Source organism: Pleurodeles waltl, chromosome 3_1 (assembly GCF_031143425.1).
Source record: "Pleurodeles waltl isolate 20211129_DDA chromosome 3_1, aPleWal1.hap1.20221129, whole genome shotgun sequence".
NCBI classification, from domain to species: domain Eukaryota; kingdom Metazoa; phylum Chordata; class Amphibia; order Caudata; family Salamandridae; genus Pleurodeles; species Pleurodeles waltl.
In genome coordinates this window covers 1,906,264,918-1,906,291,642 of record NC_090440.1, presented here as the reverse complement: position 1 = coordinate 1,906,291,642, position 26,725 = coordinate 1,906,264,918, and the positions used below count along the sequence as shown (strand labels likewise).

Sequence of the window (26,725 nt, the reverse complement as noted above, 5' to 3'; positions counted from 1 at the left end):
TGCTGATGATATAAATGCAACTTGCATAACATAGGGTGAAATTATGGGAGGGCTAAGTCAGCCTTTCATCTTTCTGGGGGCTATACATTAATAAAAATTGCACTGTTAATCTCAGCCCTCTGAAATTGCAAAACATTGTAACATATGTGTGCAACTTGCATAACATAGGCTTAAATCAAAGGAGGGCTAACCTCACTCTTTCATCCTCAGGGGAGGCTATACATTGTGTAACAGTTGCACTGTTAATCACAACGCTCTGTATCTGCAAAACATGCATTAGCACGCACTTATTAAAACTACTCATCTAATCTTTTAATATTATCTCTCTTGCTGTATCAGGCCTTTTCCTCCACACTTTGGGAGAGACTGCTGGAAGTTTTTGAGGAGGCGCAGGGGTGTGGTAGGTTACCAGACACCATACGACAAGGTATAGTGTGTTAATTGCTCAAGCCGGGAGGGGGCCTTAACCATGTTGAATTGCGATGTTAAGATACTTTGTAAGATCTTGACACCTCAACTCAGAGGAGTGATTCGGGGTCTGGAGCATCAAGACCCATGTGGGTTTATGCCGGGTCGTAGTACGTCCTTTAATCTGCGTCGATTAGCGCATGTTCTGCATGAGACCAAGGGAATGGAGTCGGAATTGGCACTGGTGTCTCTCGACTTGGAGAAAGCGTTTGACACAGTGGAGTGGGAATATTTATTGGAACTGTTGCAGGGCAGGGCTTTGGCTCCAGCTTTTGTGCCTGGGTCCGACTATTGTACACTGCCCGACAGCGAGTGTGCGTGTAGGGGAGAGACATCGACTGTCTGGGAGATCGGTAGGGGTACACGACAGGGGTGCCCGCTCTCGCCGCTCCTGTTTGCCCTGGCTGTGGAGCCTTTGGCGATTTGGCTTCGTGAAGAGATGGTGCAGTGGGGGATCCCGATGGTTCGGACCGTACACGTAATTTCCATGTATGCTGATGATGCATTGGTCTATGTACGGGATCCTCGTATGTCGGTGCCGGAGCTGTTGCAGAGGATGACGGTATTTGGGTCTGTTTCCGGTCTCAAGATCAATATGAAAAAATCACTTCTGTTCCCTCTTTGGTCTCTTGTTGGAGTTCCTCCGCTCACGCTCCCTGGGGTGGGGTTGCGCTGGGAGGTAGAGAGTTTTCGGTACCTGGGTATCTGGGTCGCTAACTCTGTGGATGTGTATAATAATCACAATACTGAGCGAGTAGTGGTGGGCCTGGAGCGCTCGGTTAGTTTTTGGAATAAGTTGCCCCTCTCTGTTATGGGTCGGGCCGCAGTAGCAAAGATGGTGTTTTTGCCCCGGTGCCTTTATCTGGTAGAGAATTCATTGTACCCGCTGCCTGCTTGGCTTTTTCAACGCTTGGACAGCCTGTTGATTTCCCTAGTATGGGCGGGCAGGCAAAGTAGGGTGGCGCTGTCTGTGCTGCAGAGTGACCTGGGGGTGGGGGTGTAGGAAAATGGCTTCCTGTTGCTGTTACCCCCCACTTTTTGTCTGATATTGATGCTGACTTCACTGAGAAGTGTTCTGGGACCCTGCTAACCAGGCCCAAGCACCAGTGTTCTTTCACTTAAAAATGTACCATTATTCCACAATTGACACATCCCTAGCACACAGATAAGTCCCTTATAAAAGGTACCAGTGGTACCAAGGGCCCTGTGACGAAGGAAGGTCCTTAAGGGCTGCAGCATATGTTGTGCCACCCTAAGGGACCCCTTACCTAAGACATGCACACTGCCACTGTAGATTGTGTGTGTTGGTGGGGAGAAAAAGGCAAAGTCGACATGGCATCCTCCTCAGGATGCCGTGCACACAAAATGCTGCCTGTGGCATGGGTAAGTCACCCCTCTAGCAGGCCTTACAACCCTAAGGCAGGGTGCACTAATCCACAGGTGAGGGAATAGCTACATGAGCAATATGCCCCTACAGTGTCTAAGTCTGTTCTTAGAGATTGTAAGTACAGTGTGGCCACATTAAGTATATGGTCTGGGAGTTTGTCAAAACGAACTCCACAGCTCCATAATGGCTACACTGAATACTGGTAAGTTTGGTATCAAGCTTCTCAGAATACTAAACCCACACTAATGCCAGTTTTGGCTGGATTTATTACAAAATGCACATAGAGGGCATCTTAGAAGATGCCCCCTGTATTTTACCCAATCCTTCAGTGCAGGACTGACCAGCTTCTGCCAGCCTGCCACAACCAGATGAGTTTCTGGCCACATGGGGAGAGTGCCTTTGTCACTCCGTGGCCAGGAACAAAGCCTGTACTGGGTGGAGGTGCTACTCACCTCCCCCTGCAGGAATTGTAACACCTGGCGGTGAGCCTCAAAAGCTCATGCCTTTTGTTACAGCACCCCAGGGCATCCCAGCTAGTGGAGATGCCCACCCCTCCAGCCTCTGCCCCCATTTTTGGCAGCAAGGCTGGAGGAGTTAATTAGAAAAACAAGGAGGAGTCCACCCACCAGTCAGGACTGCCCCTAAGGTGCCCTGAGCTGAGGTGGCCCCTGCCTTTAGAAATCCTCCATCTTGAGATTGGAGGATTCCCCCAATAGGATTAGGGATGTGTCCCCCTCACCTCAGGAGGAGGCACAAAGAGGGTGTAGCCACCCACCAGGACAGTAGCCGTTGGCTACTGCCCTTCTGACCTAAACACACCCCTAAATTTAGCATTTAAGGGCGACCCAGAACCCAAGAAATCAGATTCCTGCAACCTACATAAAGAAGAAGGACTGCTGACCTGAAAGCCCTGCAGAGACGACGGAGAGGACAACTGACTTGGCCCCAGCCCTACCGGCCTATCTCCAGACTCAAAGAACCTGCACAGCGACGCATCCGACAGGGACCAGCGACCTCTGAAGCCTCAGAGGACTGCCCTGAACCAGAAGGACCAAGAAACTCCTGAGAACAACGGCACTGTTCAAAAATAGCAACTTTTTAGCAACTTCCGAAGAACTTACTCTTCCCGCCGGAAGCGTGAGACTTCACACTCTGCAGTGCTGGTTCTCTGGAGCTCGACCAGGGAGCGTTGGGTGCAGAGAGGACTCCCAGGCGACCTCGTGAGTAACCTGAGACGACCCCATACACCGGCACAGCGACGCATGCAGAGAGGATCCAGAGGCTTCACCTGACCGCGACTTCCTGGAACAAAGAACCCGACGCCTGGACCAAGCACTGCACCCGCAGCCCCCAGGACCAAAAGGAACCGAACTTCAGTGTAGGAGTGACCATCAGGCGGCCCTCTGCCTAGCCCAGTTGGTGGCTGGCCTGAGAAGCCCCCTTGTGCCCTGCCTGCACCTCTAGAGTGACCCTGGGTCCCTCCATTGACTTCTATTGAAAACCTGACGCATGCTAAGCACACTGAACCCGGCCGTCCCTGTGCCGCTGAGGGTGTGTTTTGTGTGCCTACTTGTGTCCCCCCCCCCCCCCCCTCAGTGCCCTACAAAATCCCCCTGATCTGTCCTCTGAAGATGCAGGTACTTACCTGTTGGCAGACTGGAACCGGAGCACCCCTGTTTTCCATAGGCCCCTATGTGTTTTGGGCCCTCATTTGACCTCTACACCTGAGTGGCCCTGTGTTGCTGGTGCGGTGACTTTTGGGTTGCCTTGAACCCCCAACGGTGGGCTGCCTATGCCCAGGAAACTGAACTTGTAAATGCTTTACTTACCTGAGAAACTAACCAATACTTACCTCCCCCAGGAACTGTTGATTTTTGCACTGTGTCCACTTTTAAAATAGCGTATTGCCATTTTAACCTATACTGTGTATGTCATTGCTCTAATTCAAAGTTCCTTACTTACTTCTGGTGAGTACCTTGCATTTTATGTGTTTACTTCAAATCTTGAATCTTGTGGTTCTAAAATAAATTAAGACAATATATTTTTCTATATAAAAATTATTGGCCTGGAGTTAAGTCTTTGAGTGTGTGTTCCTCATTTATTGCTTGTGTGTGTACAACAAATGCTTAACACTACCCTCTGATAAGCCTACTGCTCGACCACACTACCACAAAATAGAGCATTAGAATTATCTAATTTTGCCACTGTCAACCTCTAAGGGGAATCCTTGGACTCTGTGCACACTATCTATCACTTTGAGATAGTATATACAGAGCCAACTTCCTACAGGGGCTTCTGGCGATCCCCAACATCAGATATTATTATTATGCAGCGCAGCTACAATGTGCAGCGAAATGGTTGTCTGAGGTTGATAATTGAGAAAAAAGATTGTATGCTGGTATGTGCGATGGGCGGTCTTTGGCGCACATTCTCATGTCTGGGCACAGATCAGACCCCGGTGCGCCTTATCTGGTGAGGACTAGTGCTTGGATTTGGGAACAGGTGGTGAAGCAGGTGCTCCGGCGATCTCCCTTAGATAGGGAATTAAGGATATGGGATCTGTCTCCGTTTCGGGATATGGCAAGGACAATGTCGATGGAGGCCTGGGGATTGGGTGGTTGTGAGGTGGTTGGTGATCTGTACCCTAATGGTGAATTTCTTTCATTTTCTGAGGCTCAGGATTTGTTTGAGTTGGGCTCCGGCCAGTTTCTGCAATATGCAAATCTTGAGAGTGTGACCCGCAGGGCCTCCTTGGTTTTTAACGGTCTTCTTAATAATTGGGCGAGAATATGCACTTGATTGCTCGGTTCTACAGGGCACTATGGGAGGATCAACCGGCTGTGATTAGCGTGGGACGTAAGGCGTGGGAAGCTGATTTGGGGCTGCCTATTGAGGATGCTGACTGGGATGCAGCCTTATCATTGGTCCGAACGGTTTCATGTAATCATAGGTTTAAATTGATGCATTTCAACTTTGTGCACAGGACATATATCACTCCCAGGAAACTAAATAAAATAGACCCAGGTTGAGGGGCCTGTTGTCCTTGATATGGTGAGCTTGGTGCTTCATTCCTGCATATGCCATGGTCCTGTAGAGCTGTACATGTATTCTGGCAGGAGGTGATGGCGGCGATCACTGAGGCTACTCTGCTTGAATTGGAGGCCACTCCGTTGTCTTGTCTCCTGGGTGTGGTGCACAGGCAGCGGGTAGATGGGTTGTCTACAGGATGGTACAGTTAGTGTTAGTATTGGCCAACCGTAGAGTAGTGATTGGCTGGATGAGCGCGCGGACCACTGCGATTTCTGTCTGGCTGCATGATTTCCCAGAGTGGGGGGCGGCGGAGGAGCAACACATGCGCATAACACGTAGCGATGAGAGGGCGCTTACTGAAGTGGCTGCTTGTGGTGCACTTCTGGAACGGTTCACTGATGAGGAGGACGCAAGCTCTGTGAGTAGCAATGGGGCGGTGGGGGACGGGGAAACACACTCTTCCTCTTTGCACTTGTGAGGAGCGAATGTAGAGTTGATCTATCTCAACTTGATTATGTTATCAACGGTCTGGTCTCATTAGGATGTGGGACCGGTTTCTGGGATTGAGGACGGGATTGGGGATATGGTGATGTCTTCACAGATGAAGCAATGCTGAATGCGCCCTTTGGGCATCATTAAATGTCAGTGACATCTTGCTCTGCTGTAACCTGCACTGTGTTCATTTATATGTTGGTCTGTAATTTTTCATTTGAAAAATTTAAAAAGGTTAAAAATATATATATATATATTATCTCTCTTGTTAGTGTAACAGTTGACAATACCTTGTTAAATTCAGAATTGCAATATTTTTTTCGTTATATTGTATTTATATTTGTATGCAGCTTTTATATTGCTTTTGAAGTAGATCACATTTGGCATATGGGGCACTGTCTTGAGAGTTGATCTTATTAGGAGATTTAAGTGGAAATGTGAAAGGCTTAGCAAAACAATACAATTGTTCAGTCTTATAATTTAAAATGTTTATATGATGCCAGCACTATTACTTGCTGTTTGTAGTGCTTTCCTCTTAGCTAGTTTCTAAGCACTAACATAACACAACAGAAATGCACTTCTGAGGTCAAAGAAGACTTTTATTGTTGTTAATTCTTCCCCAACCACAATATTTATGAATGACGAATTAGTAGCTTTCAAGTCCGCGTTAATCAAACAAAATATATCAGTTTGCAATATACACAGCAGGTTATATTTATAAGATATTGAATGCAAAGCAAAACAAATACTTCACTGTGTGGGAAACTATTTACAGCTTCATCTTTCTAAGGTCTGCAAGCTGATGACCCCTTGTCAGCCGCGAGAAAGAGATTCATCTACCCACACGGGATTGCTGGCAGCTGGCGCCAAGCTCCAGCACGAGGTCCGGCAGATTCGAATCTGACTCTCTGCAGCCTGTTACATTTGTTACAACGGTGTGCCCCCTCCTCTCAGACCTGGAAACTGAGCAAGCCTTTTGGAGACTGGCCAGGTCTCCAAGACTACTCCTGTTCCCAAGCTCAAGCGAAGAAAAACAACACCCATGTACCCTCTCTTATCAGGTCTAGTCTACTGTGAGAAAAACATCTTGGTTCTCTTGTGCAAAAACACAGCTTGGAAAAATACAGCTTGGATTCTCAACTGCAATGTCTAACTCCACGTTAAAGGCAATGGGCAGCTAACCTAAATATCAAATGCAATGTCTAGTGTCATGTCAAAGCCAATAAGCATCTAAGCTGAATACAAAATGCAATGTCTTATATCATGTCAAAGCCCATAGGCAGCTGAGCTGAATACAAAATGCAATGTATAATATCATGTCAAAGCCGGCAGCTGAGCTGAATATAAAATGCAATGTATAATATCATGTCAAAGCCAATAGGCAGCGGAGCTGAATACAAAATGTAATGTATAATATCATGTCAAAGCCAATAGGCAGAATATCTAATAGCATGTCAAAGTCAATAGGCAGCTAAATTGAATACATCATGTCAAAGCCAATAGGAATGCAATGTCAAAGCCAATAGGCGGCTAGACTGGATACAGCATGTCAAAGCCAATAGGCAGAATACAGAATGTAATGACTAATGCAATGTCAAAGCCCATAGGCGGCTAAACTGAATACAGAAAGTAATGGCTAATGCCATGTCAAAGCCAATAGGCGGCTCAACTGAACAAAACATATAATGTGCTACTGGTGAACATTGAGCAACTAATATGCGCAGTGGTGAAACACAAAGTCATTGGTCAAAACAAACTTTAACAAATGGCAGTACATTCCGCCCTTTGACCAATGAATTTTTTTGTTTCACATATCTCTTGTTTCAAACAAAACAAAAACAAAAAACATTATCAGCAAGTCAGATTTGAATGATCAAAGCAATCCCTGTAAAGCAATAGAAGTGAATTAACACATTGATCTCATAACCTTTCACATCAGATACATCTACATAGAAAAGACTGGGCAATTTTTATACTCTGAGTGAGTCTCTAATTCAACAGTGTTAGCAATTTGATGTGGCATGAGTTCTGCTCATGTAAAGGTGCACGGTCCACCTGAAAGGTTTTCTGGAAGGTAAGCAAAAGTCAGAGTTCCATACGAGAGGGAAAAAAAAAAAAAACACAGCTTAGTTCCAGTGGAAGAATGCAATCAAACAAGTTGAACTTGAACTGAAGGCGCAGTTTGCGCAAAATGGATCCATGGTGCTGGCACTTTACTCAGCCAGGTTCAGGTTGGGGATTCGGTCCCTTCCCCGACCCCACACGCACACACCGGAAGGGGGACCACACAGCACACTCAGGGACAGTAGCGAAACGTGGTAGGATCTGCAAAAGAAACAAGTATGACTTTTCTTGCAAATAACATTTTTCATTTAAACTGCACCCTTCCTCTTTCTTTCCCTGTTTTAGAATCAGCAGGACGTTTTTGGGGCCCTTTGTTATAATTTCTGCAGGTTTTGGAGGATCACTTGGGGCTTCAGCCCACACATCAGCACTGAGGTTTTTATCTGCTGCACCACAGCTTCCCTTTTCTTGCACTGTCAGAAGGGCTGGGGCAGACTCCTTCTTTACCAAACCTCCATTCACTGCATTTTTGTCAATTTGTGCCATTCTGTCTCCAATTTGTATGAATAAATCAGATTATTTTCTAGGTATCAGCATAATTTCGATTTTTCCTTGGTAATTTGCAACAATCACTCTCCCTAAAACCTGATCAATTTGCCATTTCTGTTCTGGTAACTTTCCTCTCCCCAACTGCTCTGTGACTGCTTGCATGACAGATTGCTTTTGTGCGTGCTGCACAGTTTTTATCAAATCTAGGGGAATGTGCATCTCTCTCATCTCTGCCCACCTGTAAGTGGCTTTTTCTCTCAGCTGTTCACATTTCTGGGGCACCCACTTAGCCATCCCCACTAAGGCAGAATTCTGGGTGTACACTTCTCTCTCTGAATTTTTCTCATTAACATCTGCAAGGTAATTGAACCAGTTAGGTACAAGCCATGTGTAAAAACAAACTGCTAAAACATTAGCAAAGAACCAAAAATCAGCGTAAAAATGACACATCTCACGTAGCTCTTGCTTTAAAATCTGACACACATTATACAACGCTGTTCCTTCTACTGTGCCAGAAAACAACATTTCAGTCAATGAATCATTAGTAAAACAAACATGCTTTTTATCTTCAGTGGACACGAATTCAAATGGTGCACACAATTTCATTGGTAATTCTTTTATCTGTGGTACTCTAGCCCTGTCTTGCAAGTACCAGATCCAGTGTATGATCCTAGCTAGGGGCACTATTTTTTTTCCCTTGTTCTTGAATTACATGTACATAAGTATTTCCTTCTTGCACTGCGCAGAAACCTAAAGTCTGCATTATTTCATTTGCCAAATCACAAGCGCGCAACTGCATATAATTTTTCACAGTGACCATATACAAAAGTGTTAGGATTTCTCTCAAATGAGGGCTATTCTTTTTCCAAAAATCAAACAAGCTAATGAAAGTCGGCTCTTGCTCTAAAATCTTTGGTTTTACTTGTGCATTTTGCAACGGTAACTCGTAAATCACATTCTGGTCTCTCTCGTCCATGTTATCAGTTAAGGAATGCATTTTGGCTGCCAAAAACTCTGGCTCACACTAAAACTCAGTGCAGCTCGGAGCTGTCTTAACCCCCTCGTTACTGGAATGGGAAAAGAAAGATTCTTCATTTTTATAACTTTCAGCATTATTTTGAATTATTGTATCCTGGCTAATTTGCTCACGTAAATTCCTATTTTCATGTTCCAACTTCCTACATTTCTCCTGCATTTCTCTGTAAGCAGATAAAGGTATCCAGACCTTTCTGTCATCATTACTTCCAAAAGACACTTTTTCTACATATGTACAACAGAAATTATTTCTCAAAACACTATCTGTAATTCCCCAAACAGAAAACAATTCACAGTTTTTCCGAGCACCATCGGGCAGTTTACCAACACATGCATTCTCAGACATGGTCTGCCGTGCTACTGTGATTCTCCAAAAAAAACAATTTCTGTAATTCTCCAAACAACAAAAACAATTACACTTTTAAAGTGTGCACTTAGAAATCTACCAACTCGTCAACACCCTCTTAATCACCTCTTAATGACCGGCCCCACTTCTGGTACCAATTGTAGTGCTTTCCTCTTAGCTAGTTTCTAAGCACTAACATAACACAACAGAAATGCACTTCTGAGGTCAAAGAAGACTTTTATTGTTGTTAATTCTTCCCCAACCACAATATTTATGAATGACGAATTAGTAGCTTTCAAGTCCGCGTTAATCAAACAAAATATATCAGTTTGCAATATACACAGCAGGTTATATTTATAAGATATTGAATACAAAGCAAAACAAATACTTCACCGTGTGGGAAACTATTTACAGCTTCATCTTTCTAAGGTCTGCAAGATGATGACCCCTTGTCAGCCGCGAGAAAGAGATTCATCTACCCACACGGGATAGCTGGCGCCAAGCTCCAGCACGAGGTCCGGCAGATTCGAATCTGACTCTCTGCAGCCTGTTACATTTGTTACAACGGTGTGCCCCCTCCTCTCAGACCTGGGAAACTGAGCAAGCCTTTTGGAGACTGGCCAGGTCTCCAAGACTACTCCTGTTCCCAAGCTCAAGCGAAGAAAAACAACACCCATGTACCCTCTCTTATCAGGTCTAGTCTACTGTGAGAAAAACATCTTGGTTCTCTTGTGCAAAAACACAGCTTGGAAAAATACAGCTTGGATTCTCAACTGCAATGTCTAACTCCACGTTAAAGGCAATGGGCAGCTAACCTAAATATCAAATGCAATGTCTAGTGTCATGTCAAAGCCAATAAGCATCTAAGCTGAATACAAAATGCAATGTCTTATATCATGTCAAAGCCCATAGGCAGCTGAGCTGAATACAAAATGCAATGTATAATACCATGTCAAAGCCAATAGGCAGCTGAGCTGAATATAAAATGCAATGTATAATATCATGTCAAAGCCAATAGGCAGCGGAGCTGAATACAAAATGTAATGTATAATATCATGTCAAAGCCAATAGGCAGAATATCTAATAGCATGTCAAAGTCAATAGGCAGCTAAATTGAATACATCATGTCAAAGCCAATAGGAATGCAATGTCAAAGCCAATAGGCGGCTAGACTGGATACAGCATGTCAAAGCCAATAGGCAGAATACAGAATGTAATGACTAATGCAATGTCAAAGCCCATAGGCGGCTAAACTGAATACAGAAAGTAATGGCTAATGCCATGTCAAAGCCAATAGGCGGCTCAACTGAACAAAACATATAATGTGCTACTGGTGAACATTGAGCAACTAATATGCGCAGTGGTGAAACACAAAGTCATTGGTCAAAACAAACTTTAACAAATGGCAGTACAGTGTTGAAGCTCTTTAGAAGAAAAAACAAGTTCAAAGAAATAAATGCCTAATAAAACATCAAGGTATGTAAATAGTACAACAGGCGGGGAGCAACTTAAAAGAACGGCGTGGCAGGATCTCCAAACCACAGAACGGAACGTTTTGGAGTATATGGAGCTGAGTTCGTATCCCGGCTTCGCCTGATTGTCTTGTAATTCTTGGCAAATCCTGTAGCCCTTTTCCCCTGAATTGGTTTTGCTGATACATGATAGTTTCTTGTTTGCTCATGGCTTCGGCTTGTTACCATCTTCTGATCCTCCTGCCTCCTTCAAATGTCCGTTTCGATGAATTTGAAGGGTCTAAACATAGCTGTTTCGTGTCCTGTAAAGGTATTAAGCTGTACTTCTCTTTCCCACCTCAGGATACTTGTAGGGAACTGGCCACCCATAGGATAATGCTCATTGGTGGGGCTTGGCATCGGAGTACGGAGTTCCCTGGAGTCTGTAGCTGGGGTGCAGGGCAGGCATTGGATTCTAGTTGTCAAGGACATCGTGCGGGGGGTCCACCCACTCCCTTCGGCACCCCTCTCCCACTGGCACCCCTCTCCCACTGTTCACATGCACACAGCCAGACACGGGTACAAATCACACCCTGAACGGAAACACCTTACTCAGGTTTTGCTATACCATCCCCCTTCTCCAGAGCTGTTCTGAACTGTCTCTAAATCCGTGGGAAGCAGGGAAAGCTGCTGCACCTCCTTTCACACATTTGGACCATGAAAAGCTTCAAAGCCCGGGGTGGTGATGGAGGAGGGGCAGCACTAACAATAAGTACCCGAGTGACTGTTCTTGTATTGGAAAACCACATGGCTTAGCTCAGCAATAAGTCATCTTCAGCCCTTTGCTAACAAAGTGCATGGCCTTTCTAAAGGTAGTCCTATCTCCCCCCTCTTCAGTGTCTGGCGCTCCACCTTCCACCTACAGGAAGGAAGGCAGTACATCCTTGTGCTGAGCTGAGCCAGGGGCGTCCGAACGGATCCACTTTGGTTATGCAATCAGTACAACAATACAAACTTCAAGGGTTTAAAAAGGTATCTGGTCCAGCAGCTGCAGTATCACCATTACCATGTTTGTATTATTCACCCCCTGTTTTCTCCCACTTTGCTATGATCGAACAGTTTGTGCTTTCTTGGCTGCATAAATCTCTGTTATTTCTCAGTCTGTTCACCCCCCATATATGCATCCAGACGTTTACATTTCCAGCCCCTGAGGTCATCGGCTGTCCTTGCTGAAGCGGTTGTGTAGAGGTCGCCGAGCAGAGGGCAGACTGTTCCTCGGACTCTAGTGCCTATCAAGCATACTAGAGCCCTCTAGCACATGCAGATGTTGTTTCGCCCTACAATGCTCAAAAAGCCTCCTCTATCTTCCCTAAATCCTGCATGAAAAACATAGCTGACTTCTGATAGTTACTTCTCTTATTTTGCTCTCAAATGACACTCTTCCCATCTGTACACATCACCTCTCTCTGAACACAGTCCAGTCTGTCACGTCTTTGCTTTATTCTCTATTCATGCATTTCTGCAGATTGTCTCCATCTCATTGCAAAGATGAAAATAAACTCATTTGTAAGTAATATCCCTGCATGCCCTGGATGATAAACGGTATAGTAATTAGATTACAGTTACAATAAGGCGAGACAACAGGGCCGCCTGATGAGGGTATGTTTGCTTTTTCACAGTGTCTGCTGTCCCCGCACATGTGGGGAGATAAAAGCTCCCAAAAGACACTGCTGGTACCACAGATGGCATATCCGGCTAAACACTCGAAGCTAAGCGCCCAGAGCTTACAGTTTCCTGATACGCAGCCCTGGACCCACCCCCAGTGGTTTATATTGATTGAGCTTGCACTGAAGCCGAGCACCTGAAGATGTGCAGTGTTGGCCCGGGACATACCCAAGGCAGATCCCAGAACCACGTGCACGGAGCTCACATCCTGTGATTGGTTAAAATAAAGCACCTCCGGTTTCAATCATTGCACTGCGTTTCAGCTGTCACGTTTTCTTTCTTCCCTTCCTTGCCTCTGTAGAGCTTTCAGGTGGGCTTTTGGTTCCATCATCACAAATTAATATTGTTCTTGTTGATGTTTATGTATAGTACTCACACAAATAAAACAATTCTTCAACTATATGGGTCAGTGACAGAGGGGTCGAGTAATCATTATTATACTAAAGGTTAACATCACGTGACCTGATATTTATTTGTTGCTTTCACTCCCAGAATATATAGCTGTCAAGCAGTCCCACATCATGAGCGTGGCCTTACATGTGCTGTTTTAGCTAACAGTATTCTGGGGCTTATATCTCCTGATGCTTGTACTGTGAAAAAAGAAACTAGCATTTCCAGCAGTCTTAACACTCAAATAAAGCTGCTCTAAATCTACAGCAGTCATATTCTACTCTTCCTTGCTTGTGCACACATTGCCAATTCATATAGTTAAATTATATTGTTGGAGGAGTGGCCTGGCCATCGCAAATCTTAAAAACAAAAAATGTTTTTGGTCTCAAAAACCATATATTACCACATTGGTACTGAAGGGACGTACTTTGTGTGTGGATGTGGTCTTTATGAAACAGCAAAATGTTGTCATTCACCGTGAAGTTATCCTAGTGGGTGATGTGGACTGACCCACTGACCCCTGGTATGTGCTTTAGTGGACATACATAATAAAAATGTCAGTGACACAGATACGGGCCAATGGATGAAGAGGGGTGGCGGAAAGCCCTTATCAGTATATTGTATACATAATGTTAATACATTCTAAAGATCTTGGCTAACGCCAGACCGAAAACCAACAACTGCATCTCTGGGTTCTCACACATTGGTGGGACTGGGGTTACACCCAGTCTGTTCATCAGCTCCTTAGAAAGGTTGACACCTTCCCTGTTGTTTTTCCCAGTGGCAATTTCCATTCTGCATTCTGCACTCTAACCCTTCAAACATCACGATCCCCAAACTGGTCCTCCTGTGGCACTTGCAGCAGAACACATGCATTGGTGACAACCTCCACCAGTAGCTGTTTCACTAAATTCTTCCTCAGAAAGCAGCTGCTCATTGAGTTCCACTCCAGTCGGATAGGTGGTGTATACACCTCCTTGCATGTCAGGCTGGTTCGCTGCCCTCCCCACCTGCTGACCAGTGCCCCTTTCTTCCTGCACACTGGGTATTCCATGTTTTTCCCCTCACACGTCGGGCCTGATAAGATTGTCCATTTTGTTGCGGGCCCTTTACGTGCCTGCGGTGGTCCATTTCCCAATGCGGGCGCATCACCATGTTTAACAACGCACTGCAATTACCTCCTTCCCCCTGAGACCACGCATTGAATCTGTGTGCCTACACAAGGCCACAAAAGTCTTCTGATCTGGTTGTCTGCACCCACAGGTTACATTTCTACAGCAAATGCATTATTTTCCTTCCTTTTGCTCAGTCCTGTGCCATCTGAGATATTTTGCTGGGCTTTGAACCTTTGCACTGTAGTTTTACATACAGCTCCGTAGCAGTGACCTGACCTTTGGAGTATTCTCAGCACAGCTCTCTGCAAAAACGATGGAACTCACAGAGCTAATGCTCTAGAACTGGAAGCCGCGGCCCATATTCTACACATACATTTTCTGCAAAATTGATATACCTCGCTATCTTATTGGAATTGAAAATAACAGCTTGGACAGTAAGGATCTGTCTGGATCTTTAGGCAATGTGCTGAGAACACACAAACACCTGAACAGAGACTACCCCGGGCTAGAGAAACTCCAGCATAGAGCAACACCAGGTCGGAAAATACCAGACTAAGGACACAAGGTGAAGAAACTATAAAGCTAGAGCAACAAAACGAGAAGTGGCTAGATCTGTCCCAGTCACAAGAAGGCAGCAATCAAGTAAACAAGACACTAGTGCTATCAGAACAAAGCTCAATAACAGACACTAGTTGTGAACACCACACAACAAAATCTGTAACACACACTCATAAATATCATTGGAAAAGACCAAGACCCTTCACCTGCACAGCAATCAGTCGAAACCACCAAAATTAATTGCCAGGGCTGGAGCACCCGAACATCCCTCACACAAAACCCAAGATACAGTAAATAGCCACACCCGTTAGATTAGAAGGCAGCTCCATCCATCTCTGCCACCGAGCACCACTATGGAGAAATCCACCAACCACCCTTTAACCACTTTACTCACACTTACCTGGGCCAACGAAGGGTAGCTGATTCCCTGTATCATGCCCAACAGAAATCCCTTTCCCAATCAAGCCACAGTTTCCAGTCTCTTTCAGCCCAAGAACAAACGTAATGTGTCAAGAGGCCAAAGAATTGGTAAGATGTTGCTCCATACAAAAAAAGTAATCTCCATTTGAACCATTTTATAAGGGGTTACACCTTTTACATGCAGGAAGTATGTAAACCATGGTTGCATTCCCATTAACCTCCTAAGCTGTTTCTTTGCTTTTACTGTTAGTGTTTAGAATTGTGCTTAGTATCTGAATAGTAGTAGCCCTCATTAATCTGCTCCACCCAAAAACTACCTCCTTTAGAGAATGCTTTAAGGAACTAGGGAGACAAAAAGGACATGTAGATATTTCCATTCCATTGGGAGGTCGGGGTAATAGAACAGAACAGGAGCTACCAACCAGAGGGACACGGAACAGAACAAAATATCCCCCTATTGCCACACTTCTCATATTCAGGTTGTCAAAGGCCCATCACTAGTCACTACTGACCTGCAGTGTCTTGTCAACTATGAAACTGCACAGAAAGTTCCTGAAATACACTACAACAAATTTTGTACCATTGTATACAAAAGGTGGTATTAATATGCAACGATGTAGTGAGTAAAGTATCCAAGAACTAAAATTACATTGTCAAGATTCGAAAATGTAAACTTCTATTATTCAAAGATCTCGGCAGCCAGTGCTTAATTCTCTAAGCTACCCAATTGGCTTGCAGTTTTTAATCTTACAGAAAAAGCACATGGTTCAGTCCAAAAGCATCTGACACACAATTCATTTTTAACAATTACAGTAAAACAGTACTATGAAACTAAATAACGATAGAACAATAACTAAATGTCAAGCAAGAAATACAGAAAAATGTGATTAAAGCAAAAGGCGAAAATAATTTTTATTGTTTTTATTACTTTACAAAAGAAAAACAATGTTTAAAGCGAAGGTCAACCAGGAATGATTTCGAAAAGCATATTATGTGTTATGTTTGACTTGAGACGACCAAATTCAAAATGACCGAAAGAGCCACTGTCAGCATATCCGAGACCACCCAAAACAAGTGAGTTGTTGAGGCAGATATTGATAACTCCAAGACAGCATTAAAATGAACGAAACCAGTCTTAATGTGCCACCTAAAGTCCCATATCCTGGAAAGCCTTACCAGCTCCATCTCTTTCTGTATGTATTCCGTGAAAAAGTAGCCATAGCAGTCAGTATTTCTTTAATCTCAAAAGTTTTTAGGCAAATTATTAATCCTTCTGATTGTCCTGGACCTCTTTTTGCTTTATTGTAGACGCCAGTATTCTGCCGGAGCAACTTCAGACTCACTGAATCTGACTTTTACTATCTTCTGGTCTCATTGAAAACCACTTCTTATTAAAATGATCTTCTACTGTCCTTTTCATTCAAACCCATTTCCTCATCTAGTTTGTCTTTCTGCCAAATGGGATCTTTCTTTAACTGTACAAAGCTGGTCAGGCTTTACCACTACCAAATATAACTTTCCATGATTCCACCAACATGGCCATTCTCGGCCCTTATATTGCCTTACTGTTTCCTGGCAAGCACAGGTTTCCTTGAACATTACCACCAGTCTGGCTCCCTCTCTGGCCATGATACAGGTGCAACGACGATAAAGGTGGCTGATGATCCCACAAGCATGCTGCATGATTCAGAGGTTTGTTGGCACACACTTGTGGACCAACCAGGTGTACTTGGCACAGCCGGCCAGAGGATTTGCCTTCCTTCAAGATCGATGTTGAGTAGTTGCATGCTTAGGCTTCTCTGGGTTTAGGCTCTTTCAATTTTTCTTGCTTCTTGCTTCCAGGGTTGAGCCAGTCCCCATGGTTTGTTTGCCATCAGTAGATTTCTATCTCTGTGTTAATGTGTTTTAAATCAATATAAAAAGATTTTACCAGACCAAGCTTGCCTATCTGTTGGGCTAATTGTTTTGTTTTTTTCTCTTCAGTGCACCAAAGTGTTTTTTTCTTATTTTTTCCGTGTATCCCTTATGCCCAAAGACTAATTTCATTTAAAGAGTTGTATATTTAATATCCCAATTTCTTTACACTTGGTGGTTTCACCCGGACAGCTGGTTCTTCTGAAAACCGATGTACCAGGCATCTTTAGAATCTTGATATTTGTACGTGGGTTATGTCAACTCATACCAAAAACTCGACCAAAGGGCACAATGTCTGCTTTTTCACAAAGAGTCTGTTCTCATTTAAATAATTATTTCAGTGACCCACCTAGTCTGTGGGTTTCACATGATGATGTTCTTTATGGCTGTTTTGTGTTAGGAAGGGTAGCTTACAAAAACCTCAGTGTGAACACAGACATAGCAAGAAGAGATGCAGGAAACCAGTTGAAAACATAGCTGTGGTGTATCGAATGAGAAGAGGCACCGTTTATTACAAAAAATGAAGTCCATGGATTTTTTCAATTTTAAAATTGCCTGTGTTTTAAATTATTTTACAAAGGATGGAAAAGAGGGTATTATTAAAATAGATTTCCTGTGCTTCTATACAAGACAGAATCATTCATTGTTACTGAATAGCCTCTGCACAAAGGGATTACTTTTTATAAAAGATCCTCTATGCTTTGTAAAGCATTGTGATCCATTATGTGTCCACACTTTTGTCTGTTAAAATGCCATAATAGTTAACTGTGCAAATGAACATGCAGTGGAATTTGCCTTTTAATTGAAAATATACTGCTTAAAATGCGTTTCCTTGTGTTTAAATATCAGAATATACAAAAATAATGTGGCCTAACTATCGACTAAAACAATATTGTAAATGTACATTTATATAGATAAGTTTACATTTTAAATTCTAAATTAATATGATACATATTCAAGATACACAGAGGCAGAGCTAAGAAGTTTAAATATATATTTGCCTATATAAACTTATCTTCACAATATTTTTGTAGTCGATATTTAGGCCACATTATTTTTGAATACCAATTTATTTTTTTCCTTGGTGTTCTGACATACAATTCAGGGAAAGGCATATTATACTGTATATAATGTGTTTAAAGGTGAATTACATTATAAATATATCGTCAGTGTACGTAGAGGTGGAGTTATGTATTGTAATCCTATACTTACCTGTGCATACTGTAAAAATATTTTTGTAGTCAATGTTTAATTCCACAATATTTTTTACAACAATATTTTGCCCACAGTATTCTGGTCGAAAACCCTTGGTGCTTAATTCTTTTAACTCTGCTGTATCATGCAATCCTTAATTGTCACATAATGCCATGACCCTGGGTACATGTTAGGGCGATGGGTAAAATGAAAGCGAATGCCCCACAGGCTATATCTTAGAATGGAGAATGTAAGTAAGAGGACAACCGGAGTAAGCCTAGAGAATACCGTCTGCTTCTCTGAATGAAACAAATGTTCTGTATGAAAACAGAAGAGTATCCTAGGAGTGATATCTAATGCTTATACTCCCCTTTCTTGTTTTCAGTTACAGGTCCACGAGGGGAGGCAATGGACGAGTCAAAGGACATGACGTTCCGTAGTGTCCTTCTGGACATTGACCGTAATCTGGGCAAAGAGGAAGTAGATGGCATAAAGTTTCTCTGCAGCGACATACTACCCTCGAAGAAACTGCACAGTGTGGCATCTGCCGACAAGATCTTCCAGCTCCTTGTTGAGCAAGACCTGATAAACAAGCATGACCTCTTCCTGGTTGCTGAGCTGCTGTACAAAATTCGACAGTTTTCTCTGCTCCGGAAGCTCAACTTCACCAAGGAGTCTGTGTGTGCTGCTCTGCCGAGCAGAGCCACCGTGTCTCCGTACCGGTAAGCTAAGGGTTGTCTCTTCACCTGAAAAGGGACACCGTATTTATATTTTATTTATCAAATGGGGTTGGCGCTCATGAAATATGTCAAGCTGACTGCACCAGTAACTGAGAGTTAGTTGCCTGTTGATCAAATGGGTAAAAAGCCTGGGTTTTGTGGCAAGGCACAAAAGTTTCACAAAATATGTTCTCTGTCAAACTGCTGGGGCATTTGGTATGTGTTGTATGAGGTACGGTGTTTAAAAAACGCAAAACCTGAATTGAGGGGCTTTGACAACCATTATTTCCAAAGGCTGTAATGCTTAAATAACAGCAAGGCATTCAGAATGCAGTAAAAAAAGCAGTCTTGGATGAAGACATTAGCAGAAAGATGAAAGTGACACAATACCCTTAGTAGGTTCTGTTCGTTTGACCTGCACAAGGTTCAGAAAACTAGAGGCAGAAGCTGGAGACAATATTCATTTGTGTATAGCGCCTTGGCAATTTACTCTGTTTTAAGCACCAACATAAATTTACTTTCAGGTGGAAGAGTCAGATTGAAGGGACATGGGGCTTAGCAAATAGGCTCCTCATACCCATGCTAGCCCCAAATCAATCCATGTCCATAGAGAACTTTGAGACCATTGCAAGGGGTTTACAGTGCTTTACAAAATCCCATACAGAGTAAAATGGTGTGTATTTTGACCTTGTTTATTCAGTGCAGAATCAGACACCCACATTAGGCCTCGCTTGGAAAAGAAATGGATTAACTCCTTCCTGGCCTCTTCGCCCCCAATGTTCCAGTGGTGTGAGGTTCCACTAGAGTAATTGAAGCCATGTAATTGTCCACCCACAAAATGTATCCTCTGTCTCACTTGAAAGATATTTTGCTGACCAGTCACCATGAGCTGTGGGGACATCGGCCAGAATTTAAAATGTGTGCATTTTAATGCTACCCAGAGATCAGCGTTATTCCAGAACTTCAAACATTTCACAACTGAGTCTGCATGTTAATCGCACCACTAATTTCTGTGGGGTGAGTAATGCATGGTCACATTGTCAGACAGATCAGGAGAGAAAAAGAGAATTAACCCATTTCTGCTTTCTTCTCCACTAGTAAATGAGTTAAAAAGGAAACCTCCTAGATCAATAGCACTGTCAGATTTCATGACCATGGTGGCAACTCTAATGGCGGCTCTGCCTGTCCCATCACCCAGTATACTGAGTTTAGCAATAGTTTATATCCACAAAAAGAATGTCACAAATCAAAGAATCATCTGTAGAACTTAACTGCAGAACATGAGAAAAGGAAAACAATTCACCATAGTCTGTGAGCAAGATTTATTGTGAGAGAAGTGTAAACGTGAAAATATCAAAAAACCCTCTCTGAATTGTTCACAATTATTCTATTAAATCGGCAATGTTTAAATATGTGTAAACGTATTAAAACATTTCAGTTAGGTTCTGTTACTGTTTTAAAAATGCAATCAAATATATGATGCCAAACATATACTATTCTAGTCAGGCAGGCCTTGCTAACGTGTAAAAGTATCTACAGTGTGATTATGAAGTGGGGGTGAAAAGTATTTGGAGTCCATTCCCTTTTGGCACATACTCCTAGCTTGGATATAAATGAGAAAACATGTAAGTGATGGCCATTACAGAGCAGTTTTCAGCTTAAAATAAAGTCCTGTTATCGGCATAATGCTGCTTTTGGCCAGAGGCAGGCACCCCCTGGTATCATTTGAGGCCCCCCTAGGAGGGCCCTCCCTCCAGTTTGAAGACCCTTGCACTATGCAGATGGGCTTCTACCCCTAAAACAGCTTTAATAAAGCTATGCCTTAGTAGAAGGTTCCATTCATTCAACAGATTCAGCTTTATTTAGCCTTATAAGAAGAGGACAAGGGTATGAATTTAATCTGTTTCCGACCGTCCAGCATTGCTGTCTGCAAATTTCCTGATGCCAAGCCCACTCGGTGTCTTATGAATGTAATCATAACCCGGAAAATGCCAGACAGCCTCCAGTTTCAAGGTGTGAGGATTAATCTGGGGTTTGTCCCCATGTGATATCCTTAGAGCTGGGAGGGTCCATATTTGATCTTGTCTACTAGTCAGAATCCATGTTCAAAGAAACATTTGCAAACCCAATAGTTCTGGCCTTGGCAAGCTGGCGCGATTATTAATTTGTTTATCCTTTATGGCAAGCATATACACAGAAATAAAAAATAAAATATGCTGTCACCTAAACATGTCCACCTTATGCTTGAAATACACTTTTTAAATTGAAAACATAATCATTAATGTGTTTCTGTTCATGTTTTTTTTTCACAAAAAGCCTTTCCGTTGCTCCATCAATTTTATTATTATTTTAAAGAAGACAAGAATAAATCCCCATTCAACCAAGCACTCAAATTGCATGTAGCTACAATATTACTTACACATTTTATGAGTGCAGGTAAAAAAAATCGCTGGCATTTATATTTAATATGAAAAATGCATTAAATAAATGAAGCACAATTTAAACCAACTTTTCAACTGAAGAGAAAGGAACTATTTTTAGGCATATGTGAAAAATGTGCCCAGGGTTTGTGCAGTGGCTCAAAGTAAAGGGTGCTCATTGGTAAAGTGGACTGCCCCATGCTCTGTGCTGTTATGTAAGAAAGCTAAATGTTGGTGGCAATTTAACAGACCATTGATTAAGCTCGCTGACCAAAAGTATGTATGATGTTTTTGGGTAAAACAATTGTGTGGCAAGACAACTAACGTTGCCTCAAAGACCAATCCTAAACATTCACCTTCTCCACGCAGACGTTATACACCCAGACACTTTTCAGATAAAATGACATCAATTATCTTTGGTTTTAAGAGTTTAATTTTTTTAGCTTGAAGAAGTTCATGGCATACTTGAAGATTACCATCTGTAGCCCAGCAGGCATTTGAGAGATAAGGATGGCTTCCTCAGCATGAAGTGATCCTGTCAAAGGAAGTCTGCCAACCAGGTGAAAATTAGAAACAATGTAATGTAATGAATATTTATAAAGCGCTCTCTTACCCAGAAACTGGGCTTCTACGCGCTTAGAACAGGGCACCTGCTACCAAAACACAGTCACAGAGAAATCTTGGTGATGTGAAAAGCCAGGAAATGGGGGTGATGAGAAATTAGTATTCTCAGCAGGAGCACGCTCTACATTTTGGATCCAAGGACTGAGAAGGACCTGCCTCTTGTATGTTTGAGACGTATCTTGGAGACAGCAGTTTTACAGTATCAAATTACCTCACACTCCTTGAAGGGCAATAAGTAGTCAAGAGACTTTGGAGGCTGCTAGAGCCAGTCTTGGAAAAGGCACTATTGACAAAGGGGAATATTTTAAAATTGATCTTTTTTTAGGTTGAAGCTTATCAGACTGCACAGTTGTCTGGTTGCAAAAATAATTCTTCGGGACAGTCTGAAAGCTTCCCTGAGAATGCATTCCACCCATTGCTTACCATTGGCTTTGTGGTTTGTTACTCACATTTGCTTGCTTTCGATTTGCTGGCTTTATGTTTTTATCTCTTTTTAGGCTGTCCAACTTGAGTTAGTCCATCCAATTGAGCATAACCTGTTAAATGCATTCTTCCACAGGTGTTTGCTTTCTATAAACAGACCTATACGTTTTGTTCTTATCTTGTCCCATTTGTTGTGCATTCAAAGACAGAGGTCAAATGTCAGGCTCTGTCTTCCAAGGGAGCTTGGTATTTTCTTTCTCTGACTTCACAGTGAGAGGATTTCTTTCACAGTCTTGTTAGGTGTGGGAAAGAAAATACTTTTTTCTAGTACACAATACAATTTAAATGTCTGTAAATGAAAAGAGCAAATATTTCAGGAAAACACAAATCAAGCATATTTGATATTTTTTGTAATTCTGAAGTGTGGTGAAAACAAATGTTTAAATACAATAAATATACATCATTACACTAGGTGGGTTGTATGTCAGAACCACGCATTCCGTTGCAACGCACGTCGTTACCATGCATATCCCTTACCACGAATGCCTTTACAACAAATTATGTAAAGACATATGCGTGGTAAAGGTCCTAGCCTGACTGACCCCCCCCCCCCCACCCCCACTCATTAAAAAAAAAAAAAATGCCCCTCCCCCACCCTGAACCCTAAATTTGTTCAACCCTATCCCCCGCTCTGAGCTCTAAAATCATCTTCCTGCCCTAATCCCGAACACCGCCCGCCCTAAAACGTAACCTAACCCCGCCACCTCCCTAAAACAGTACCTCCCACCCCCCCAAGCCCAGCCCCTTCTTCACTTAACCTGAAAACCGCCTGACCTAAAACGTAACCCCCCTGCCCCCTCCCTAAAACAGTACCTCCCAAAGCCCAGTAGTCCCCCAGACTGAAAACCACCCCACCCTACAACCTATCTGTAAAGCTATCTGTATTTAACCACTAGCTCCGTCTTGACCACTGACTCCATCTTGTGCTTAGGTTAGCTTCAAACGCTGTCACATTAGTGGTGCAGGTATTTTTCCGCGCACAATTTGTGAACGTGTTTTTGCTCTTTCTCACCAAGGATGGGAACAGAACATGGAGGAGTAAGAGAGATAAGGATGTACCAGGCTGAGAATGTTTATGGTTAAGCAGGGTACAGCTCGGTTTTGGAAGTACACTTTGGAATCTGACCAGTCTCTAGCGTGTCTTTCAACACTGACCTGGTACGTCACAACTTACTCGATGGGATGGGAGTTTCTAGATCCTTCCTCTTAAATTTGTTTAAAGTATATAAGGTGGGAAGCTTGAAAGCTGGATAAGTAGGAACTCGTCTGAGAAGGGATTCCTTGTTCAGAAAATAATCCCATTGTGGGTAGTTTCCTTTTTTTCCCCTGGTTATCCAGGGTTCCACGACCTGAAGCTGGCAGACAAAGGGATGAAGTCGAAGTCAAGCCCCATGATGATGCATTTTTAATTCTTATTTTTAGCTTTGCGTTGTGCATGCATGAATACATAGTCACTCATATATATATATATATATATATATATATATATATATATATTCATATATATATATAGATAATATATATATATATATATATATACTATATTCACTGTTGAAGTATTGTATTTTTTTTGTTTCTGTGATCATTATTATTATACTGCTGTGATTATTCTAAGAATTGTACGTTTGTTGCTGCATTTGAAATAAAAGCTCACATTATTCTTTCTGTGCATAAAACTTGGGAAGTGCTTTGATAAATTCATTACTCAGACTAAGAGTGCTACATTCTTGCATTCCTTTTGCTGCATTCTCTTTCAGTCTGAAGCAAAGCAGAACACACCCTTGGACCCAATCCCCCGCCCTAATCCAGAAATCTGACCCTCGCCCTAAAGCCTATCCCCCATCCCCAACCCCCCTCCGCACTCAACCTGAAAATCATCCCTCCCTAAAACAGTCCCCCACCCCCAAGCCCAACCTCCACTCCGCACTTAACCTGAAAACCGCCCACCCTGCCCTAAAACATAACCCACTCCCTCCCTGAAACAGTACCCACCAAGTACCCACAAGGCCCGATCCCCCCCAGCCTGAAAACCACCCTGCACTAAAACCTAACCCCTGCCCCTCCCTAAAAGAGTACACCCTTCCCTAATCCCAAAAACCTATCCCCCATCTCTGTCCCCTCCCTAAAACTGTCCCCCCATTCCCACGTCCAACCCCCTCCACACTTAACCTGAAAATCATCCCACCTTAAAGCATAACCCTGCCCCCTCATTAAAACAGTACCCCTAACCCCCCCCCAGGCCAATACCCCCCAAGCCCGAAAACAACCCTGCCCTAAAACCTAGCCTCCCCACCCCTCTCCCTAAAACAGTCCCCCCAAGCCCAACCCTTCCCCTCCGCACTTAACTTGAAAACCACCCCGCCCTAAAACATAACCCTCCACTCCCTCCTTAAAACAGTACTCCTCACCCCCAGACACAATCCCTCTTACCTCACTCCTAAGGCGCGTTGCAGCTCATTCTGAGGAAGCTGATAGCCTTCACCATCATTACCACGCATAGCCCTTACCATGAATACCATTACAGTCGGTGTAATGGTATGTGTGGTAAAGGCTAGTCGTTATAATGACGCATGCGTTGTAACGCATGCATGGTAAAGGCTAGTCAGGGAAACAGCTGCATAGTATTGGCTGTTTCCCCACTAGGTGATGCCATTTCCACAGATTCTCATTTGTGTGCTGAAAAGTTTTATAAGTAAAACTGTATGTGCAAATGTAATGGTCACTTCATTTGAAAATGTGTTGTTTGTAATGAGAGTGTGCTACCACACCATGCATACTCCATTCTATGCTGCTCCACACTATGGAACTCTACTACACTCTGACACGCCATACCATGACGCTCTACTCCACTCTACGCCATTCCACTCCACTCTCCGCCACTTCATTCTATTCCACTTTACTTCACTTTCCAACCTTGTACTCTGACACTCTACTTTATAAAACTCTACTCTGTAACACTACTCTACAACACTCCACTCTATGCAGTTCCCGCTAAGCCATTTTACTCCACTCAAAGACCCTCTACTCCACAACATTATACTCCACTCTATGCCACTCCACTGTATGGCACTCTTTTCCGCTTTACTCCACTCTGTGTCCCTCCACTCTACGCCCCTCTGCTCTGACACTGTACTACACTCCGTGGCTCTACTCTGATACTTTACTCTATGCTATGTGACTCCACGACACTCCACTCCACTCTACAATACTCTAATCCACTCTGGATCCATGGTACACAACTTCCTTTATGCCACTTGTCTCCATTCTAAGCCACTCCACTCTACTTTAACACACTATTCCACTTCCCCACTCTCCGCCATTCCACTGTATGCCACTCTGTGGCATTCCATTTCACTCAAATCCACTCCACAACACTCCACTCCATGACACTCCCCTCCACTCTACTCTGACACTCCCCTCCCCTCCACGACATTCTCCTCTACGCCACTAACTTTTAGCTGTGTTAAACAGCAGCTACGCTGGTGTACAACATAGCTAAAACACATTGTCAAAGCCAATAGCTCTTGCTTAGGCAAGACCTATTGGCTTTGTCAGTGCCTGTTTCGATAGACAGCAAATGCAAATCTCTGAGCTTATCAGAGACTGAACAGACTTAGGACAGATTGAGAAGCATCCTAGCCACAGCGTTCTGAGTCTGTTGAAGTTTCCTAATGAGGTAAGAGTGTAAGCCAGGATATAGTAAATTGGAGTTGTCTAAACGCAAAGTGATAAGTGTGTCTTCTACAACATTTCTGGCATTAGAAGGAAGAAATCTGATCACGTTTCTTAAGATTTTTATCCTGCTAAAACAGGATACGGCCATGGATGTAACTTGGGATATAGAGTGATGATTATCAAATGTAACTCCCATATTTTTGGCGAAAACAGAAGGAATGTGGTAGGTGCCGAGTTTGGTGGGTCACCAATTGTCAGACCAAAGCTCTTAGTTTTCAGATAAAAAAAACAATATTTCAGCATTTCATTTTCAAGTTACATTTCAGGCAGTTATCATTTATCCAGACTGAGACAAGGCACTGCTTAAATCTGTCGTGGATGAAGATGTTCTCGTTCCTTAGAGGTAAGATGATCTTTGTGTCGTTGGCACAAGGAAAAAAACGTAATTGCTGAACCTCTGAATCAGGGCTGCTAAAGGGATCATAGTAATATTGTAGAGCATGGTGCTCAAGGTTGAGCCTGTGATAGTCCATGTAATATAGGCCTCACTGTGGAAGAAATGGAAATAAACAGTGCTGGCAAAAACTTCTTCTAGCCAATTGTTGCTCAGGGTGAACAAGAAGGGGGCCAGGAATCGCACCTGCTGAATACCCCTTAAAGAGTCAA

The 26,725-nt window shown here is 43.2% G+C and overlaps 1 protein-coding gene across 1 annotated transcript in view; it reads left to right on the top strand.

Annotated features, from left to right (window-relative positions):
- Positions 1-26,725, top strand: part of LOC138285742 (caspase-10-like) — a 258,567-nt gene that overhangs the window by 95,894 nt on the left and 135,948 nt on the right. The window contains exon 2 of the mRNA XM_069226075.1: positions 18,524-18,860. Coding sequence (XP_069082176.1) covers positions 18,547-18,860 — 314 coding nt within the window. The 5' untranslated portion in view covers positions 18,524-18,546. The remainder of the gene's footprint in view (positions 1-18,523; positions 18,861-26,725) is intronic.